General features: G+C 36.9%; 2 protein-coding genes across 4 annotated transcripts; both read left to right on the top strand.

Moving 5' to 3' along the window:
* Positions 1-471: 471 nt before the first annotated feature.
* On the top strand, positions 472-5,884 carry rps6 (ribosomal protein S6). Its single transcript, XM_058774065.1, has 6 exons — positions 472-592; positions 1,091-1,222; positions 2,193-2,403; positions 4,152-4,298; positions 5,402-5,559; positions 5,744-5,884. Exons 1-6 carry the CDS (start codon positions 587-589, stop codon positions 5,837-5,839), a joined length of 750 nt encoding a protein of 249 aa, XP_058630048.1. The 5' UTR covers positions 472-586; the 3' UTR covers positions 5,840-5,884.
* Positions 5,885-7,031: 1,147 nt separating this feature from the next.
* smu1b (SMU1 DNA replication regulator and spliceosomal factor b) lies at positions 7,032-19,654 on the top strand. 3 transcript variants are annotated; one of them, XM_058785282.1, is made up of 14 exons: positions 7,032-7,360; positions 7,440-7,550; positions 7,792-8,002; positions 8,148-8,300; positions 9,739-9,849; positions 9,941-10,018; positions 10,125-10,253; positions 10,865-10,984; positions 13,408-13,524; positions 14,371-14,498; positions 17,402-17,528; positions 17,626-17,793; positions 18,197-18,349; positions 18,578-19,654. In XM_058785282.1, the coding sequence occupies exons 3-14, from the start codon at positions 7,808-7,810 to the stop codon at positions 18,674-18,676; spliced, it is 1,578 nt and encodes a 525-aa protein (XP_058641265.1). In that variant the 5' UTR covers positions 7,032-7,360; positions 7,440-7,550; positions 7,792-7,807; the 3' UTR covers positions 18,677-19,654. The 3 variants fall into 3 exon arrangements, with proteins under 3 accessions (XP_058641265.1, XP_058641256.1, XP_058641272.1); XM_058785273.1 differs by lacking the exon at positions 7,440-7,550 and having other exon boundaries at positions 18,578-19,653; XM_058785289.1 differs by lacking the exons at positions 7,440-7,550; positions 10,865-10,984.
* Positions 19,655-19,702: the final 48 nt, after the last annotated feature.

Raw genomic sequence — 19,702 nt, forward strand, 5'->3', positions numbered from 1 at the left:
AAGTGTTGTTGTTTCTGGTTGCTGTTGAATAATAAATATTTGATGTATACTCATATCTTTACATCGGTTGTGCATGTCATAAATCATTGTATTTCAACACTCGAAATTCAAAAACTATAACCTGAACATGAGTTCATATAAGAGGAAATGAAAAAAGTGTAACCAATTCAGGGAAACAGACACAGCTGTTAGCTCGTACAGATTTAGTGCTATATTTGCAATAAAAAAGATGATTTACGCAATGATTATTTATATAAAAATGTGTATTTTGCCTGATAAATGTAACCAAGCAAATTATTTAATATTCAATTTAAAACATTCAGTTCAATATTTAAAAAATAAATAAATTGTAAAGCATAATTTTTACTTACTCAATTAAAATCAGCATATTATAGTTTTGTCGTGTCGTATTTATAGTTTTCAAGTGTACATAGGCTACACTATATTTTCCTCAAACTGTACTTCGAGCCTGCTGTTTCAAACGACAGAGTGTATTCTCGCGATAACCTGGAAGTCTATGTGAGACTACGAGTCGGATATCCGGTCTCTTTTCGGTGGTGGACTCCAGGCGAGAAAGTCCTCCATAATGAAGGTAGGAGGACTGAAAAAGCTATTTTATACGTTTATATTTCACAATGTGCTGGAAATATCGAACAAGTTCCATTTTACAGTCTCAAACAATCCGATGAACCTTTGGTAATCGAGTTAGGCCCAAACAGAATGAGGGATGGATGTTGATTTTGTTAGGTCAGGAAGACAGCGGTGGAAGTGCGGCAACATGGCAGCGCCCGGAATGAACATGCAGTGAACACACTAGAGAAGTAGAAAATTCATGCGAGCTGAGGGGAATAAGTCCGCTTAATCGCCATTGTCCTAACTTTAATTACGACGTAAGGAAACGTTCTAGCAGACTTGTATTGAGTGTCAAACTATCATCCGCTGCTGTAGCTTTAGCGCTTGTTTAGCTAGCAAGAGACGTGTCAGATGAAGACCTCAACAGTTTTGGACAATTTGTATTAAACATAACGTAATCAGCCCCGGTTTAACACACGGTTTAATTATCTATCTTTTTTTTTACTTGTCCAACTAGCTTAATATCTCGTTCCCCGCCACTGGCTGCCAAAAGCTGATAGAAGTTGACGATGAGCGCAAACTGAGGATCTTCTATGAGAAGCGCATGGCCACAGAGGTGGCTGCAGACTCTCTGGGTGATGAGTGGAAGGTAAGTGACTACCATTTGAATCGTGTGCATATTTCCAGCACTTTAATGTTACATGCAGAAAGGCCTTAAGTCTTGATTGTTCAGGTTTTGACCAGTGCCTTCAGATTAAGACTACATTTAACAAAAGATTGAAATGCACTAAAGGACTTTTAAAATCTAAATGGATTATAAACACCTGATATTTTTTTGGTAATTTTATTACAGTAGAAAACTAGGCATCTAAACGACGGGTCTCATACTTTCAAATCATTCCAAATGCAACAAATTAACATGCCAAATGAGAACAATGTATTTCAAACTCGGCTCAAAATATCACACATGCTTGCTATCCTAGTGTTACTGGGTGAAATCATAGTCTTGAAGCTAAATTTAATATACTATGCAGTTTACTGTAAAATCTGAAGGCTTGCTTGAACTTCTGTAAACTAGCTATGACTCGATGACAAAAGTGTGTTGTAGTGTATTCCATCATTAAAATATTGCATCGCTCTGTCAAACGTCCTTTAGTGCATTGTTCAGAGAATTGTTCAGGCTTTTAGTCAAAGTTTATTTCAGTCTTATATCTTGCTCTTCTGTTAAACCCGTCAACTCGGACTGTCCAAAATCTGCAGACTCCCCCCACACTGCAAATCTGGCAGAAGTCGTTTAGTGTCCAGCCTTGAAATCATCTCAAAATATCAAACGTGTTTGATGTCCTCTGATGAAATGGAATGATAGTCTGAAGCTCTGTGCTCCTCGTACACTATTTGATTTTCTGTGAAATTGGTGAACTCCGAATGCCCAGAATCTGCAACTGGCTCTGACTTTTGGCAACTAGCACCGACTTCTCCGGAGTGCAATTTGGGGCAAAAGTCTTGTAGTTTATTCCAGATTTAAGTGGACTTGACAATGGCAATGTTTACAGTGCTGCTCTTGTAACTTGAAAAACATCTTCAAACTGACCAAAACATTGGCATAACTGTGTTTGTAGGGCTATGTTGTCCGCATCAGCGGAGGCAATGACAAACAGGGCTTCCCCATGAAGCAGGGTGTGCTGACCCATGGACGTGTGCGTCTCCTCCTCAGCAAGGGTCACTCCTGTTACCGCCCTCGCCGTACTGGTGAGCGTAAACGCAAGTCTGTCCGCGGCTGCATCGTTGATGCCAACCTCAGCGTTCTCAACTTGGTCATTGTCAGGAAGGGTGAGTATAGTTGAAAGTTACAGTTTAAAAGGGGATTGTACACAGCTGTGAATCCACTTTGACACTGAATTTAACACAAGTGTAAACAAGGCTGTGAGGGATAGATCTACAGTCTACTGTATTACGGTGCTAGAAAATAATAGAAAAAACTGTTTACAGAGTATTTGTCTACTGACTTTTTCTTTTTTTTTTTTGGAAAAGAAATTGCTTCGCATTCATTCCTGTCAAATATGATGCTACTTTGACTAAGGTCTATAGTGTAAAAATGAAAATTGTCATTTACTTGCCCTCATTTATAAGTCTCTATGACTGGCTTCCTTCAGTGGAACACAATAGAAGATATTTAGCAAGATGGTGGTTACCAAACAGTTTTGGGTCCCATTGACACTTATTGTATGATCAGAAAATATAATGGAAGTCAATGGGATCCAAAACTGGGATGAGTAATGGCAGAATTGTCATTTTAAGAACCATTTCAATAATAGTGCAAATGGACTCATGATTCTTAGATGGCACACCAGCAGATCCTTTCTGGTTGAATGGTAACCTCAAAGGCGGGACAGTGTGGTGCCTACAGCAACAGTGGAGCTGCTAACGGATAACAACCTGATCTTGTTCTTAGTGGCTGGTTGTACTGCATTGCTCTGCCAAAATTATTGCTTTGCATATTGTTTGTGAATGGGAGCAGGGAATTCATAGAGACCATGAAGCCGGTAGAGAGATAACAGTTTGAAAATTTCTTAATCAGATTATGATGACCGAAATTATCACGGTTATCAGTATTATCACGGTATTGTTAAAATGTGCTGGAAATGTTCAAAAAGTATTGACACACAAATAGTTTATCCAAGTTTTATATTTAAAATCAACAAACAACAAATAAAATGATTTTTTTGTTTGCATGAGTACTTCAAAAATAGCATTACTAATGATGTCTGAATTTTAAATGACAACATGACTGACAACAGTTTATCTAATAATGTGCGAAATGTTCAAATAAAACTTTGAATAGGTTTCATAAAATGGTAGAGCTCACATTTCAGCCTTTAAATAAAGAAAAGTGTTAAGTCAACATGATAACCGATTAATAAATGATTATCTATTTGATCTGCTCCATCAATAATTCTAGATACCATATCTAATTCTTTAAATGTGTAGAAAGCACATAAGCTTGTTTTTCCATCAACCACTCGACGGTGTTTTTTGACCAGACAAAAACTGTACACAGGCTGAATGTGAATGTAACTCTGTAAATCCACTCTCTGACACTAGGCGGCACTTTTGGAACAGCAGTTAGATCTGTTTCCTGTAACCTCCGTGGACAAGGCAGCATTGCGATTAAGAACACTTAATTACATGGAGCGAAGATGAAGACAAAATGCCATCGAATCTTTTCTGAAGACAGTCAGATAATTAATTAATTCATATATTAATTTGTATAATTCCCTCAGCACACTTTTAAAACCTCCCAGCTTTCTGCCATGTTTTCACACAAAATAAAACTACTCCATGCGCAAGTGAGACTGTTACTTAACTTTATTTATCCAGCTTTTCAAATCGCGGTAATCAAATACGATTTTAATGATAATTAAAACATGAAAAGGTAATCCTAACCGTGGGGAGTTTTATCATGATTTATCATCAAACCGGTAATCGTTACATCCCTAGAATCCGGTATCTTGACCGCCTGCACCACAAGTGGCCTGTTCCACAGCATCTGTTTGATAGATTTTCCCTCTTTCCTTCAGGTGAGAAGGACATTCCTGGGCTGACTGATAGCACTGTCCCCCGCCGCCTGGGACCCAAGAGGGCTAGCAGGATCCGTAAGCTCTTCAACCTGTCCAAAGAGGATGATGTCAGGCAGTATGTGGTCAGGAGACCCCTCACTAAAGAAGGTATGACTTCTCATGATGTGTTGAAAATATTTCATCATGAGACTGAGCCTACCATCTTGAATATTAAAGGGTTACTACACCCCAAAATGAAAGTTTTGTCATTAATCAAACCATTATGTAACCATGTCGTTCCAAACCCGTAAAAGCTTTGTTCGCCTTCGGAACACAATTTAAGATATTTTAGATGAAAACCAGGAAGCTTGTGACTGTCCCATTGACTGCGAAGTAATTCTCACCGTCAAGGCTCAAAGTTTGTGTTCAGTGGATAATTTCTAAAATGGCGCTACGGTGATGAACTATCCTGACGATGCTTTTCATACTTTTCTGTGCCTTGACAGTGAAAATTACTTGGCAGTCAATGGGACAGTCACAAGCCTCCCGGTTTTCATCCAAAATATCTTAAATTGTGTTCTGATTAATGACAAAATTTTCATTTTGGGGTGGAGTAACCCTTTAAGCCAGTAGGTTTGTTATTGGTTGCTTAAAGAGCTATAATTTTTTATTATTATTTAAAAATATACATGAAAGGTATGCATTATTTTTGAGGCACACACGCAGGCCCTTTTTGGCTGATCAAATGCCTAAAAGGGGGGAGTTAATGTTGTGCCAACAGCAACAGTGGAGCTGCTAACCGGATAACAACCCCATTCATATTATTAGTGGCTGGTTGTACTGAATTGCTCTGTCAAAATTTCTGCAGTGCATTGTTAACAGAACTAGAATAGGGTCCTTATGCAAATGTCCTATTGGGTTTACATTAAAAGTTGTCCAAATTTATTTGAGTTTACTTTTGGTGATACTGCACTTTCTATTTATAAATAATAAAAGCTGGAAGGAAAACGTTCTAGAGTGATATTTTGTTTGGAAATACAGGCTTTTTAGATTTGTTGTACATAAATAATTGGGTCCCTCGCATGCTTTCCTCCCAGGTCTTTAATGCGGTGCTTATATTTAGCTGGTTGTACTGTCACAAGTGGCTTCTCGCCTTGTCTTCAATTAATCAGTTCAGTTAGATTAGATTGCCTGCATCTAATTTTTTACTAAATTTATGGACCAGAAGGGTCTTAAAAGTATCCAGAGACTGAACATGCTCTTTCTGACAGGTAAGAAGCCCAGGACTAAGGCCCCTAAGATTCAGCGCCTGGTTACACCCCGCGTGCTGCAGCACAAGCGCAGACGCATTGCTCTCAAGAGGCAGCGCACACTGAAGAACAAGGAGGAGGCCGCAGATTACACCAAACTGCTGGCCAAGAGGATGAAGGTACGTGGCTGTTTAGTGATGATTCTAAATGGTATCTACATGCAATTTAACCTGGCTATGTGTATGAATAAAGCTTTCTTGACTTCTGAAAAAGAAATACCTCAGTTGAATCTTTATTACTGAAAAAGCACACGTTGTGTAAATTGTTGTAAAAGCTGAATATCAATGTTCTTTTGTTTTACAGGAGGCCAAAGAGAAACGTCAAGAACAGATTGCTAAGAGACGCCGTCTCTCCTCTCTGAGAGCCTCCACATCCAAGTCAGAGTCAAGCCAGAAGTGAGACATGTGCCTCACAAATAAAACATGATTTTTTGAACGTTCTAAATGGTGTCTTGTTTTTTCATTACCCAGGAAGGTGGTATGTTTGTAACAAGTTGAATTTTGTTAGCCTGTTTATTTTGGCCATTCTACATTTATTTTGCGACCCTAACTTTGAGGTAAGACATCAAGGTTTGGCAATCAAGATGACTTGGGTCAAGTGTCTACCTTTTTTAACCAAGTTTAAATGAAGCATAATTCTCAATGGGGTTCATGTGAGGATTATGATGAATAAGTTCAGATCTAGCCTAGATGAACAAAATGTCAAAAAAGTAACTTTATTCAAACTCAAACACAAATAAGAAACTTTCTGAATGTTCACGCATGTAGATTGTTTTTTCCTGGTCAATATTTCTCAGATATGTCCAATAACCATAAAATGTTTACCCTTTTCTGTTTTCGCTACGATGTCTGGCAGAGTACACTTATTCTCCGTGCGACCAGAGGGGGGCAATGTGGGCTCCAGAGACATGGAAGACCAATCAACATTTAATGCTGTCATACTAACAGTATCTATTTTTGTTGCTAGTAGCCTGCTCATTTATATATACTATAACCCTAGTAATGACAAGTCGTTATTTTTTGCCACTGAGTTCGGTGCATGGTTATCTAGATACAAACATTTCTGACTAGAGACTGAACTGTGGTTGTTGCTGATGTACAGTTTTACCATTAACTATCTTTTTTGATACTAGTGTTGCAGGTGTGTTTGTAATGGTAAAACTATTAGCTAAAAGCAAGTAATCTAAACCGCAGATTCCTAAATTATTTCGAAAGGAAAGCAACAAGTAACATCTACTTGAATAGATAAGTGAAAAATACAGTAGGCACAACTGAATGACCTAGTAGTAACTGCAAAATAAACTTAGGCTGTTATTAGTAACATAATATAATTAATATATATGTTAATACGGCTTGCCATAACAGACCCATGCTGGGTTGCGACACCTGTGATGTGTTTTGTATTCTAAACAGATTCTTCTGTGTTCTATGCAAAAATGGATAATGGCATATTTGTTGATTGCTAAAATACCGAATCTTTATATGTTTTGTGAAAGATGATGAGCGTCTGTGCAGTCGCGTATTTGTTTCTTATAAAAGATGATTGGTTGATTGAACCATATTCATTGTGCTTCTTATAATACATCAGCTTTATGGCTTTGATGCACCATCTGCCTGCACGGTCTCTCGGCACCTGACGGCAACGTTGCGGGGTTTTTCTCCATTCATTTCTTCAGACGCGTCGTTAATCCGCCCTCCCAAAAATCCGCAACAATTTGTGAGAGGTTTCCGTGATTTCAGACGCGTGAGCAATAAATACAACAGCACGTGTATTGGGCGGTCACGGCCACACGGTGTTCACGTGGCTGAGGACCAACACAACACAGCGCAGCGCAGCGCAGGCGAAGACTGGCACAATACATCTAGACACCGATTTCATCGACAACCTCGCAGCCATGGACCTTGAAGTGGAATCAGCAGAGTAAGTAAAGCGTTATTCACTTCTAATGGCATGGATACGATTCTAACACTTAGTGCATTTAATGATCTTATGATTCCAGAAAAAGAAACAACGTACCAATGTTTTATTATGGACGGATACACCTAAGCTTGTGATTTGGAATCATTTTTGTAATAGCACAAACTGGATGATATCGGGAATAAAATGCAAAGTCAGTATTTTTGACTTATATGTGTGATAATTTTCACGTAGCGGTAAACATTCATCAGTCACTGCGCTAAACAAAAGTTTCGAGTAGAATTTAATAATTAAAACATCTACCAGTCTCAGTATATTTAGTTAAGGACAACTAGTAAAAGTAACGTCGATTAAACTCTGCAGTGAAATACAGATGCAGACTGTTTTCGTAAAGTTCAGGTGACATCTCGTTTTAAAGTATTAACTTTTCGCAGCGTGATTCGTCTGATCATGCAATATCTGAAGGAAAATAATCTGCACCGCACTCTGGCGATGCTTCAAGAGGAGACAGCAGTCTCGCTCCACACGGTCGACAGCATCGACAGCTTCATCTCCGATATCAACAACGGGCAGTGGGATATAGTGCTGCTAGCAATCCAGTATCTGAAACTTCCTGACAAGCTGCTCATTGACCTGTACGAACAGGTAAAATTTAAATAAGTGTCATAACAATTCAGTCACTTTCATATGTATCTCAAGTGCAGAAATTGTCTTTGTGCAGCCTATACTATTCAGTTTGTGTTCATACTGCTTTCTTAATGAACTGAGAGATGTCTGGTTGTATGTGTAGATTGTGCTGGAGTTGATTGAGTTGGGTGAGCTGGGAGCTGCCCAGTGTTTACTGAAGCAAACCGATCCCATGATCATGCTGAAGCACACTCAACCTGAGCGCTACTCGCACCTGGAGACCCTTCTCACAAAACCAGCTTTTGATTCACAAGAGGCAAGTGTTTAAATTGTATCATTCAGTAATTGGATTAATGGTTTAGGTGAGATTTATAAATGACTGGGAAATTAATATTGGTAATTGTGCAGGGGTTGCCACAGCTGTAGGCCAACCCATCAAATGTAAAATATTTACTTGGAAATATTTACCCCTTGAGATTTAATTTCAATAATTTGTCACATGTAGTCACAGTTCCAAGTGTTATGTGTACAAAAGAAGCAAGTAAAAATTTTTCAGGAAAATGTTATTTTCTTATAAAAGTGATACAAAGTTTTGTTGCAAAAATGAGTACACCCTCCTGAAAGTTACAAAATAAAATGAAACTATAATTAAAAAATGAGCATATAAATATATTACAGTTGTAAAAAAAACATTTATCTTGTTAAATAATAATAAAATAAAAATAAAAAAACTTTGACAGTTATAAGCATTTTCCAGTGTGGTCCAGGGGTTGTATGTGACACTGGACCATAAAACCAGTCATAAAGGTCAATTTTTTGAAATTGTGATTTATGCATCATATGAAAGCTGAATAAATAAGCTTTCCATTGATGTATGGTTTGTTAGGATCGGACAATATTTGGATGAGGTACAACTATTTGAAAATCTGGAATCCAAGGGTGCAAAAAAATCTTTGGTTTGAAGTTATCCAAATGAAGTTCTTAGCAATGCATACTAATCAAAAATTACGTTTTGACATATTTACAGTAGGAAATTTACTAAATATCTTCATGGAACATGACCTTTACTTAATATCCTAATGATTTTGCCATAAAAGTAAAATGGTAACACTTTACAATAAGGTTCATTAGTTAAACAATGTATTAACTAACATGAACTAACCATGAGCAATACATTTGTTACTGTATTTACTAATCTTCGCTAACGTTAGTTAATAAAAATACAGATGTTCATTGTTAGTTCATGTTAGCTCACAGTGCATTAACTAATGTTAACAAGATTTTAATAATGTATTAGTAAATGTTGAAATTAACATTAACACAGATTAATAAACCCTGTATAAGTGCAGTTTATTATTAGTTAATGTTAACTAATGTAGTTAACTAATGAACCTTATTGTAAAGTGTTACCAGTAAAATTGATCATTTTGACCCATACAATGTATTGTTGGCTATTGCTACAAATATACCCGTGCTACTTATGACTGGTTTTGTGGTACAGGGTATCAATACCGTATCATACGTGTCACAATACTGATATTTATGTCTTAAATTCTTCATTTTCAAACATTTAAAGCTTCATAGGTTTTATTTTAACAGAATGTATCACACTGGAAGCCAGGCACATTCAAGTTGCAAAAGACTGCATCCGCTATTAAAAATATGGTGGAAAAAAATCCACAAAAAAAAAAAAAGGATTATATTTTTGTGTAACAATGATTTACTCTTTTATATGTCTTTCCACTGGCCTACAGGCATATCCAGTGGGCAGCAGTAAAGAGAAGCGCAGGCTGGCTATCGCTCAAGCTTTTGCAGGAGAAGTCTGTTTGGTGCCACCTTCTCGTCTCATGGCTCTTCTGGGCCAGGTTTGCTAGCTTTTTATCTTTTTTTGTCCTAACCTGTTGCAGTCTATGTATCTATTGTAGTGCATGTATCACATGCCCTTTGTATTTATAGGGCCGTATATGTGAGGGGGCTTTATACAGGTTACAGGAAACCAAAGCACTAAGGCAGTTTGGCTCATTAGCAATGCTGGTGAGTAAAGAAAATCTCTACTGGAGCAGTATTACCTGGCTTTTTCTCTTTCAACTTTACATCCTCTACTCTTTTTTTCTCTGTTTTCCACATTTTGTCTTTGAAGTCATTGAAGTGGCAGCAGCACCAGGGTCTCTTACCTCCAGGTATGTCTTTGGAACTGTTCCGGGGCAAAGGTACATTGAAGGACATGGAGGAAGAGCGCTTCCCTACTCAGCTCAGTCGCCTCATAAAGGTGCTGTAAATACAACAGTGTATTATAAATCATTATTCTTACAGTTTAGAAAAGGTGGTGCAATTGTTTTAATAGAAGATAGAATATAAGAAATCGTGGATGGATGCTATTCCTGTCTGCATTATAAGGCATCTCATCTGAATATCCTACATGCTTCAGGCCTCATCATATGCACATTTAATTGCTTTTGTGACCTAAGGCTTTCATCTGTATCTTGCACTCTCTGTGTTCTGCCTTGCTCACTTGTAATACCACACTTTTGGATTAATATCAGCACACAATTTTTGGGGGTTTGTAGTGTCCCAAAGTAGGCTGGCATTGTCTAGGTCAGGGCTTTTCAATTTGGGATCCAGGGAACCCTAGGGAATCACAAAGGGGTGCTAAGATATCCAAAAAAAAAAAAAAAAATATATATATATATATATATATAAATTTATTTAAATAAAATGAATAAACACATTTAAAAAATATTTTCAGAGTGTTCAAAATTAATGCATTAACTCAAAACTGCTTTGTAACAATATTTATGAAGCGCTTTTATTAAAATAATATTAATATATTTTCATTTTCATTTTTTCCCCCTATTTTCCGTTTGTGCATGTATGACACAGTTTGGGCCAAAGTCCCATGTAGAGTGTGCACGATTCTCTCCTGATGGACAGTACTTGATTACTGGATCTGTTGATGGTTTCATTGAAGTCTGGAACTTCACCACTGGTAAAATTCGGAAGGTGAGTATACACTGCCCATTAAAAAAAACTGTATTTCACATTAATTAGTAAAAACACTTGTTTTTTAATTATTTTTTTCTTATATAATAATTATGTAATTATATAATATTTTTATTTACATACACTACTGGTCAGAAGTAGAAGGAGTCTCTTATGCTCACCAAGCATGCATTTTATTTAAAAAAAAAAACAAATATGATTACAGTGAAATATTATTACAGTTTAAAATTTAAAAAAAAGGTAAAATATTTTTTATTTTTATATACTTTAAAATGTAATCCCAACGCTGTAAATAATATGAATAAAGAAGTAAATCACATTTTAAAACAGAAAATGTTATATAATATTGTAGTAATATTTCATAATATTTTACAGTTTTTACTGTATTTCTGATCAAATAATTTTTTTTCAGCCTTATTTAAAAAAAAAACATAAAAAAAAACCTTAATTATTTCAAACAGTGTATATTCTACCATATATGTGACCCTGGACCACAAAACCAGTCATAAGGGTTTACATCACCTGAAAGCTTTCCATTGATGTATGGTTTGTTAGGATTGGACAATATTTGGCCGAGATACAACTATTTGAAAATCTGGAATCTGAGGGTGCAAAAAAATCTAAATATTAAGGAAATCGCCTTTAAAGTTGTCCAAATGAAGTTCTTAGCAATGCATATTACTAATCAGAAATTAAGTTTTGATATATTTACAGTAGGAAATTTACAAAATATCTTCATGGAACATGATCTTTACTTAATTAATAATTTTGACCCATACAATGTATTTTTGGCTATTGCTACAAATATACCCCAGCGACTTAAGACTGGTTTTGTGATCCAGGGTCACATATATCCTATCATGGATAGGGGCCAGTGGTGAAATGTGAGAGCAGCAGAGGTGAAATGTGAGTGTACTTGGGAAGTTAGAGACTCAGCTGGGCTGCAGCATTCTGGATGAGCTGTAGACGTTTAATTAAATGTGCTGTGAGGTCAGTCACGAGTGAGTCGCCGCAGTCAAGACAAGAGCATACCAGGGCCTCTACCAGAATCCCAATAGCTTCTCTGTTGAGAAATGTATGACTCTGCAAATGTTCTGTATCATGTCCTGACTTTTGTTAGTATGTGGGCTGTAAATGACAGGTCTTTGTTCAATGCGATACCAAGGTTTTTGGTATTCTGTGTAGATGAAATCATTGAGCTGTATAGTGAAATGACAAGGCACTGGCAAGGGTGGTTCTTGGCCAGGATGAACAGCAGCACACCAGTATTCAATATATTCAGCTTTAGATGATGGGCATTCATCCAGGGAGAAATGCTTGCCAGACAAATGATTTGTGAGGGTACTGTAACTGGTTGTCAGAGGAATTAAATTGGTTATCATCACCTAAAGCTATGAAAGTTGGTAACTGTACTAAATGATTTGTTGTACATGAACAATAAAACTCTTTGAATTCTTTGAAAAAAACAAACAAACAAAAAAAACCTTCTTGACTTTCATTTGCCTTTTGATAAACGACTTCATATAATCACTGTACCATACCCGATTTATGGAGAATGTAAAGTAAGAACTTTCCAGCAAGTTCTTCCAAGGTTCTCTCACAAATATGCAGTATGTTTAGTAAAACGCCTTGAAATGTAATTATGAATTCAAAGTAATGTATATATATAAAAGTAATTACTCTGTAAAAAATGCTGGGTTAAATACAACCCAGCACTGGGTAAAATATGGACAAACCCAGCGATTGGGTTGTTTTTGACCCAATGGTTGGGTTACTGCCCAGAAGGTTGGGTTAAACATTTAACCCAACTGTTGGTTGAAAACAACCCAATCGCTGGGTTTGTCCATATTTCACCCAGCATTTTTGAGAGTGTATATATTAACAGATTCGGTTTATATTTATCTCTATATTCTCAAAGCCTGATCTTCTTAACTACACAGCTCAAGAACATCATCTCCTTGATGTATGAAAGAGGCAACGCACGTATGCTGTCCTAGGCCTGTTTAGTGGGGTCAAAAAATAAATTCTCCCATTAAGTGTGGCTCAATTTTCTGTTGGGATAGCCTTGGTTTCTACTGAAACCTCAGAGGTATAGAATATGGGTCACCCCAACACTCTATGACGTCTGTTAGGTTGAGTTGAGGCAGTTGGGGCCAAAAATAAATCCTACCCCATTCTCAGACGTGGACTTCCACTACTACTGAGGAATTTGAGTCTACAGTATGAAACTCAGAATAATATGTTGTGGTTGTAGTTCTTACTACCTCAATCAACCCATCATGTGATTGTATCATCATATGCTATTTCATTTTCCCTAATTAGACAATGTCTGAAAACCTTGTTTTTTTATTATAACATGATCATTTTGTGTGGTTAAATGTGATGTGTGATGTTTTGCCTCTGTTTGTTTCTTGTGTGAGTAGGATCTGAAGTACCAAGCTCAGGATAATTTCATGATGATGGATGAGGCTGTTCTGTGTCTGGCAGTAAGTCACGACTCTGACATGATCGCCTCTGGAGCTCAGGATGGAAAGATACAGGTATGGCCTTCAATTAATTGATCAGCATTTCCACTTGTATGTTTCTAATTGTACACAATCTCTAGTATTAGTCCATTTGAAACTGTATAATTTATATTTTTCGAAATGACAAATCAGTATACAGTATATTTATAAAGAAATTAATACTTTTATTCTGCAAGGATGCATTGAATTTATCAGAAGTGACACTAAAGTCATTTAGAATGTATTTAGAATTTCAAATAAACTTCACAGCACAACTAGTTTCAACTTTGACAATAGATATGTTTCTTGAGTAGCAGATCAGCATATTAGAATGATGAGGATCATGTGACACTTCAAATTTCTACATTTATGTAGAAAACAGTTTTTCGGCATTCTAAGAATATTTCACAATATTACTGTTTTTAGTATTTTTGGATCAAATAAATCAGCCTTGGTGAGCACTTGTTTTAAAAACGTTAAAAAATCTTACCGACCCCTTTAGGCTTTTCAGAGGGGTTGTTAAGAGACCTCAGTCTCACGGGGCAGTAGGTCTGAAGGCAAATGTTAATTAAACGCTGTAAGCACTTATATATTTAGTCTTTTAATCATATAGCATCTGATTACAGTTGTGAAGGCAGTCCTTTATAACATGTAGAACAGTAGAGTAACTGATCTGTCATTATTATTTAAAAATCCCTGTTTAGATGTGATCTCAATTCAGCATTTTATGGTGCACAGAGCTAAAAAATATGATTTTTCATCTTCACTGAATGATGATGTTCCCAATTAGCTCTCATTGCTCACCATCAGTTCAGTTGAATGGATTTTAGTGTTCTCAGTTCAGTCTGTTATGTGATAAGATGTATCATTTTGTTATTCCAGGTTTGGAGGATTCTGAACGGGACGTGTCTGAATAGAATAGAACGAGCCCACAGCAAAGCAGTCACCTGTGTCTGCTTCAACAAGGACAGCAGTCAACTACTAAGTGCCTCCTTTGACCAGATCATCAGGTTCAACATATATGACAAATCTGATTTTTGCACTGTTTCGCTCCTTATTGTTTAATAATCGGTGTTCACATTTAGATTTTGTACTGAAGATGGTTTCTGACATGGTAGATGTGTTATCTAACTCAGTCATGTCATGATTTGAGTGGCTCTCATTTGACAGGCACTCCAAGGTCACAAAAGTAAACATCGAGCAAAAAAAAATCACATCATGCATAATTATGACCGATCATATATTATTGATCCGTGGTGTATCTTCAGAGTAGTCTTGTACATTCTTAGTATTAATATTTATCATATTTACCTGGTGTTAAGTTGTAATTACAAAAATTAATTAAAAACAACACAATAAATTAATTAGTCAATGGGGATTTAAAACAAGTTTTAAGCCTTTAAGAGGGTAATTATGATGAAGTTTGTCTTAAACCTCATGTTGTGTTTCTGGCATTTGCAACTTCCAACTTCTTACACTTGTGTTGTTCCCGGTCAAAAATGACTGGCCTACGAGAAAATTGCTTATAAATTTCTTAATTTAAGGATTTAATCCTCTTATCAACTTGTTTTCTTAGCAGAAGTAGGAACTGGTTGGTTGCTGGCCTCATTGATCTGAGATTATGTACCTTTTGAGTGAATATTGCCAAAATGATCAAAGATGATGCTTTTTTATTCAACAACTGAGGTGCAAATGCTCATTTCAAAAGCTGAATTCAAGATTTGGTGATACTAGAGCATAATGAGAGATTTACAAGACATTTTAAAAAGGTTTTTGATGGGGAACACCAAATTAGGTAAAAGATCTTCAGCAAAGCACAAGGGTTAAAGGGATAGTTGACCCAAAAATGAAAATTCTGTCATTATTTACTCACACTCAAGTTGTTCCAAACTATTTTTTTTCTCCATGCTATGGAAGTCAGTGGCTTCTGTCAACTGTTTGGTTACCAACATTCTTCAAAATATCTCCATTTGTGTTCAACGGAATAAAGAATCTCATACAGGTTTAGAACAACTTGAGGGCGAGTAAATGACGACAGAACTTTCATTTTGGTTGAACTATGCCTTTAAGAACAATCTTAAAAAGAAGCATAAGCACATTCCTAAAAAGTTCTCAAGTTTTTCTTTTAAGTAAGAAAATAACAGTTAAGAAGAAGAATATTTTGTGAATCTGGCCACAAATGTTCATTTTGCAGGTGCATTACCCAGATTTTTTGTTACTCTTAAGCTAAGTGGATGGAAAAGAGACAAAATGTAGAAAGCCATGGATTGGATCTCACAATAGAAGCATATTATGCATAAGAAGCTAGATGATCAGTTGCTATGCAATAACCAATAAGTGCCAGTAGGAACAGTAGGCTACCTTAGTGAAATGTTTTGCCATGGATACTTTGTAGACAGAAACGGCGGGGGAGGAGGAGGAAATCTGAAGTCGTGGTCTGGGTGTTAAACATCATTAGGAATATTCCGTCACATGCCTAGACTCAGCATCTCTCCCTCTCTCGCAGACCAGACTGCAGTACTTCTACAGCTGGGTGTCAGTTCTAGGCTCTCGTGGTGCATGTGGGTGGAAAGAAACATGATTGGCCACGTGCGTGAGAGAGGCAGCACGCACAGATAATGCGTTTCTGTTCCTTGCTCAGCTACCTAAAAGCAGCGGACTGAGGCAGACGTTTTGTCATTCCAGCTCCTTAGCTGGATAGGGAATGGGAGGGGGGTGAAATGGCAAGTTGCTCTGCTATTGGCCACTTATTGATAAATACTAGCCCCTCCCCTTTTGCAATGGCTTGGATTTATTCTCTCAGTTGTGTGTGTGACACGTGAATGCCAGCCTGGCTTTAAAGATGATGTATAAAAGGTTACCTTTCTTGTTTGTTTATGTCATTGGTCATCTTTGGATCAGTGATTGTATTTGGAAGCCTTTGTAGGGAAGTAGTACATTTAAGGGATTTGGTAAGTGCACAAAACAAATGACAGTATAGACATATTTCAGTGAACATGCTGTATTTTTGTTTTGTTTTCTTTTATGGACAGAGAGAGATGAATTTGACAAAACTGAAATGAATCAAGGTCTAGGTGTTAAGAGTCAACAGGAATATTCCATCACATGCCCAGAGAGACTCTCTCTCTCTCTCTCTCTCTCAGTCCTGACTGCAGCAGTTCTGCGGCTGGGCGGCAGTGCTAGGCTCTCATGGTGCATGTGGGTGGAATTTCATGTGCATGAGAGAACAGTATTTTTCAGTATAGATGGTAGAATCACGTTGAAAGTTACAGAGAAAGTTTTTTTTTTTTTTTTTTTTGCTGTCTTCTTCTGTTATGACCTTGATGTGTGATTTTTATATTCTCTTTGAGCTTTGATGATAACGATTGATTGATGACATCAAAATATTGTTTTTTGTTTTACTGTATTGTGCTTTGATGATTGTTTTTTGTTATGTTTTGTTTTTTGTTTAGGTTAGTTTTTTGTTTGGTTTATTACTCCTTTGATCAAGCTTTACTTTTGAAAGACTTGTTGAATTTGTGGATTGTGATGATACAATCACATTGTAAAATGCAGATGAAAGTTGTGTTGTTGTTGTGTTTTGCTTTTTGTTTCGTTTTGGGTGTCACTCTTTTGTTCCTTCATAAAGAAATTAAGTTGAATCATGTTGTGTATTTTGCAGACGAAAGTTGTTTTGCTGTCTTCCGTTGTGACCTTGGAGTATGATTTTTTTTTTTTTTGGAATGAAAATTATTATTTTTTTATCTTTAACGTCTCTTTGTGGATAATGTTTGATTTATGACATAACATGATTTGATTTCTTTTGTTGTATTTCTTTTTTTGTTACACCTTTGCTACAGCTTCACTTTCAAAAGAATCAATTTGAATTTGTGAATTGTGGTTACATTTCTAACTCTTGGGTTCCTTTTGTCAGGCTTCATGGTTTGAAATCAGGAAAAATGCTGAAGGAGTTCAGAGGCCATACGGCTCATATAAATGACGTCATCTTCTCACATGATGGCCAGCATGTCATCAGCGCGTCAGCAGATGGCACAGTAAAGGTAAGTGTTCATACTGTGGTGAACCACACATAATAGCCTATGCATATTTCTTGTTGTGGTTTTTCCCTGCTTAACTGTCTTTTTTTTTTTTTTTCAGGTCTGGAGCATGAAGACAATGGATTGCACCCACATAATAAAAACCCCTGACATTCCTGAGGGTACAGACATTACTGTTAACAACGTCGTGCTTATCCCAAAGACTCCTGAGCACTTTGTAGTGTGCAATAGGACCAACACAGTGGTTGTTACAAACATTCATGGCCAGGTGAGAACAAAAATTAACCAGCAAGGTACTCTGCTCGTGATTATTTTAAAATGCACACACTAAAGTGAACACTACAGTAACTGGTTTTCATATTTGGCTTAAATTAACATCATTTATGAATCAGAAACCTTGACTAAAGGCTGGATTGTTGAGCAGAAGTTTAAAAAAAGCAGCAAACTTCCAATGCAGGTTGTGAGGTTTGCTAAAAATAGCTACGCACTTATTATTCAGACCGTCTGATGGCGTATAAGGCGTACCCTGTTCAGCCGTCTCACCCACTCTTTTCTTGACGTACTCGATGACTCACTCTCGCATGCTTTTTGGTACTCTCTGAAGCGTGCCTTATCCATTTGCGTTGCACTTTCGCTCTCACTCTCTTGCCCCCCTCTCTTTTCCTTCCCAGGTGATGAGGAGTTTCTGTTCAGGCGTAAGAGAGGGCGCAGACTTTGTTTGCTGCACATTGTCTCCACGTGGAGAGTGGATTTATTGTGTGGGAGAAGACTATGTGCTGTACTGCTTCAGCACCATCACTGGCAAGCTAGAGAGAACCCTCACGGTACCGTCCACCCTCACAGCACATGCTGCATATCCACAAGATCTGTTTTAGTCGGGTGAAGTGTGATAGGTTCACAGCTAAAGTTGTCTTCTCTGTATTCCAGAACAATTGGTATTTATATTCAAAACATTGGCTGTAGCTCTAATTAGGACTAGTTGGAGATGAATTGGATATAAAAATGAACTGTGCTTTAATTTAAACAAGTGTTTCTGTGTGCATCCTCCATAGGTACATGAAAAAGATGTGATTGGCATAACTCACCACCCCCATCAGAATCTCATTGCCACATACAGCGATGATGGCCTACTCAAACTCTGGAAGCCTTGAGTCTCGTCTTTCATAATGTGGACTTGTGTTTTATGTTCTGGATTTGTGGTATTCCAGCACACGTACATATGTCTCTGCCTTTATATGACTGCTATGACATTGGTCTTCCATTTAAAGCACTCAAAAACATTCACGTTTCTGTTGAACCTTAGCAACATGCACTGAGATGAAGGAACTCTTCGACATCTGGAACTAACTACATCCAATTTCGTAATACTAACGTTCCTCTGAAGCCTCTAGTGGAAAGCAAGAAAAACTGCATGGATGTACTGGTCTTTTACTATTATTAAGGGCTTTGTAGTATTGTCTGTGATAATATCTGCATGCAAGATTTAGCCCGATCGACATTAATGTGGTAAATGTACTGGTTTTCTTTCCAGACTATTCTTTGACATCTTATATGTGAATGTATGTAATTTCTTTGATCATTTTGGCCTAAGACAAATTATTTGTGTGTACTTGCTCATAATGTGACCTCGCACTAGTCTTGGACTTATTGAGGACATTTTCACATATTTGTACTTGTGTACATTTAGAATTCTGATATGTTTAGAATTCATATGGTACAATATTGTGTTGATTATAATGGTTTAGTGTGTTTTAACACTCAACCAAGCACATCTACTTGTACTGCATGCAGGTGAACATATATTATGCAGTTACTGCAATACTGTATGAAGTAATCAGTATGGTTTATATTCTGATAATTACAGATTATTTTTTATTGAGGATATTCACAATTTTTGTTGAATATTGGTATAACACTGCTTTACAGTGTAAGTCTCTGAGTATCTTACAGTGTTGGTAAATAATGTGCTGATATTGCTGCAGTTTAATTAAAATTCAAGCATGAATAATTCATGACAATCTTTTCAAGAAGATTTGTCACTAAAAGACGCATCATTAACTGGTTAGATGTTGGATTGCTTGATATTTGCAGTAGATCTCCAATAAATCTGTAGACACATCTTGATGAACGAGATGTACAACCTGATTTGTTTTTTTGGGGGGCATAATTAGCCAAAT

This window comes from Onychostoma macrolepis, chromosome 01 (assembly GCF_012432095.1).
Source record: "Onychostoma macrolepis isolate SWU-2019 chromosome 01, ASM1243209v1, whole genome shotgun sequence".
NCBI lineage: Eukaryota > Metazoa > Chordata > Actinopteri > Cypriniformes > Cyprinidae > Onychostoma > Onychostoma macrolepis.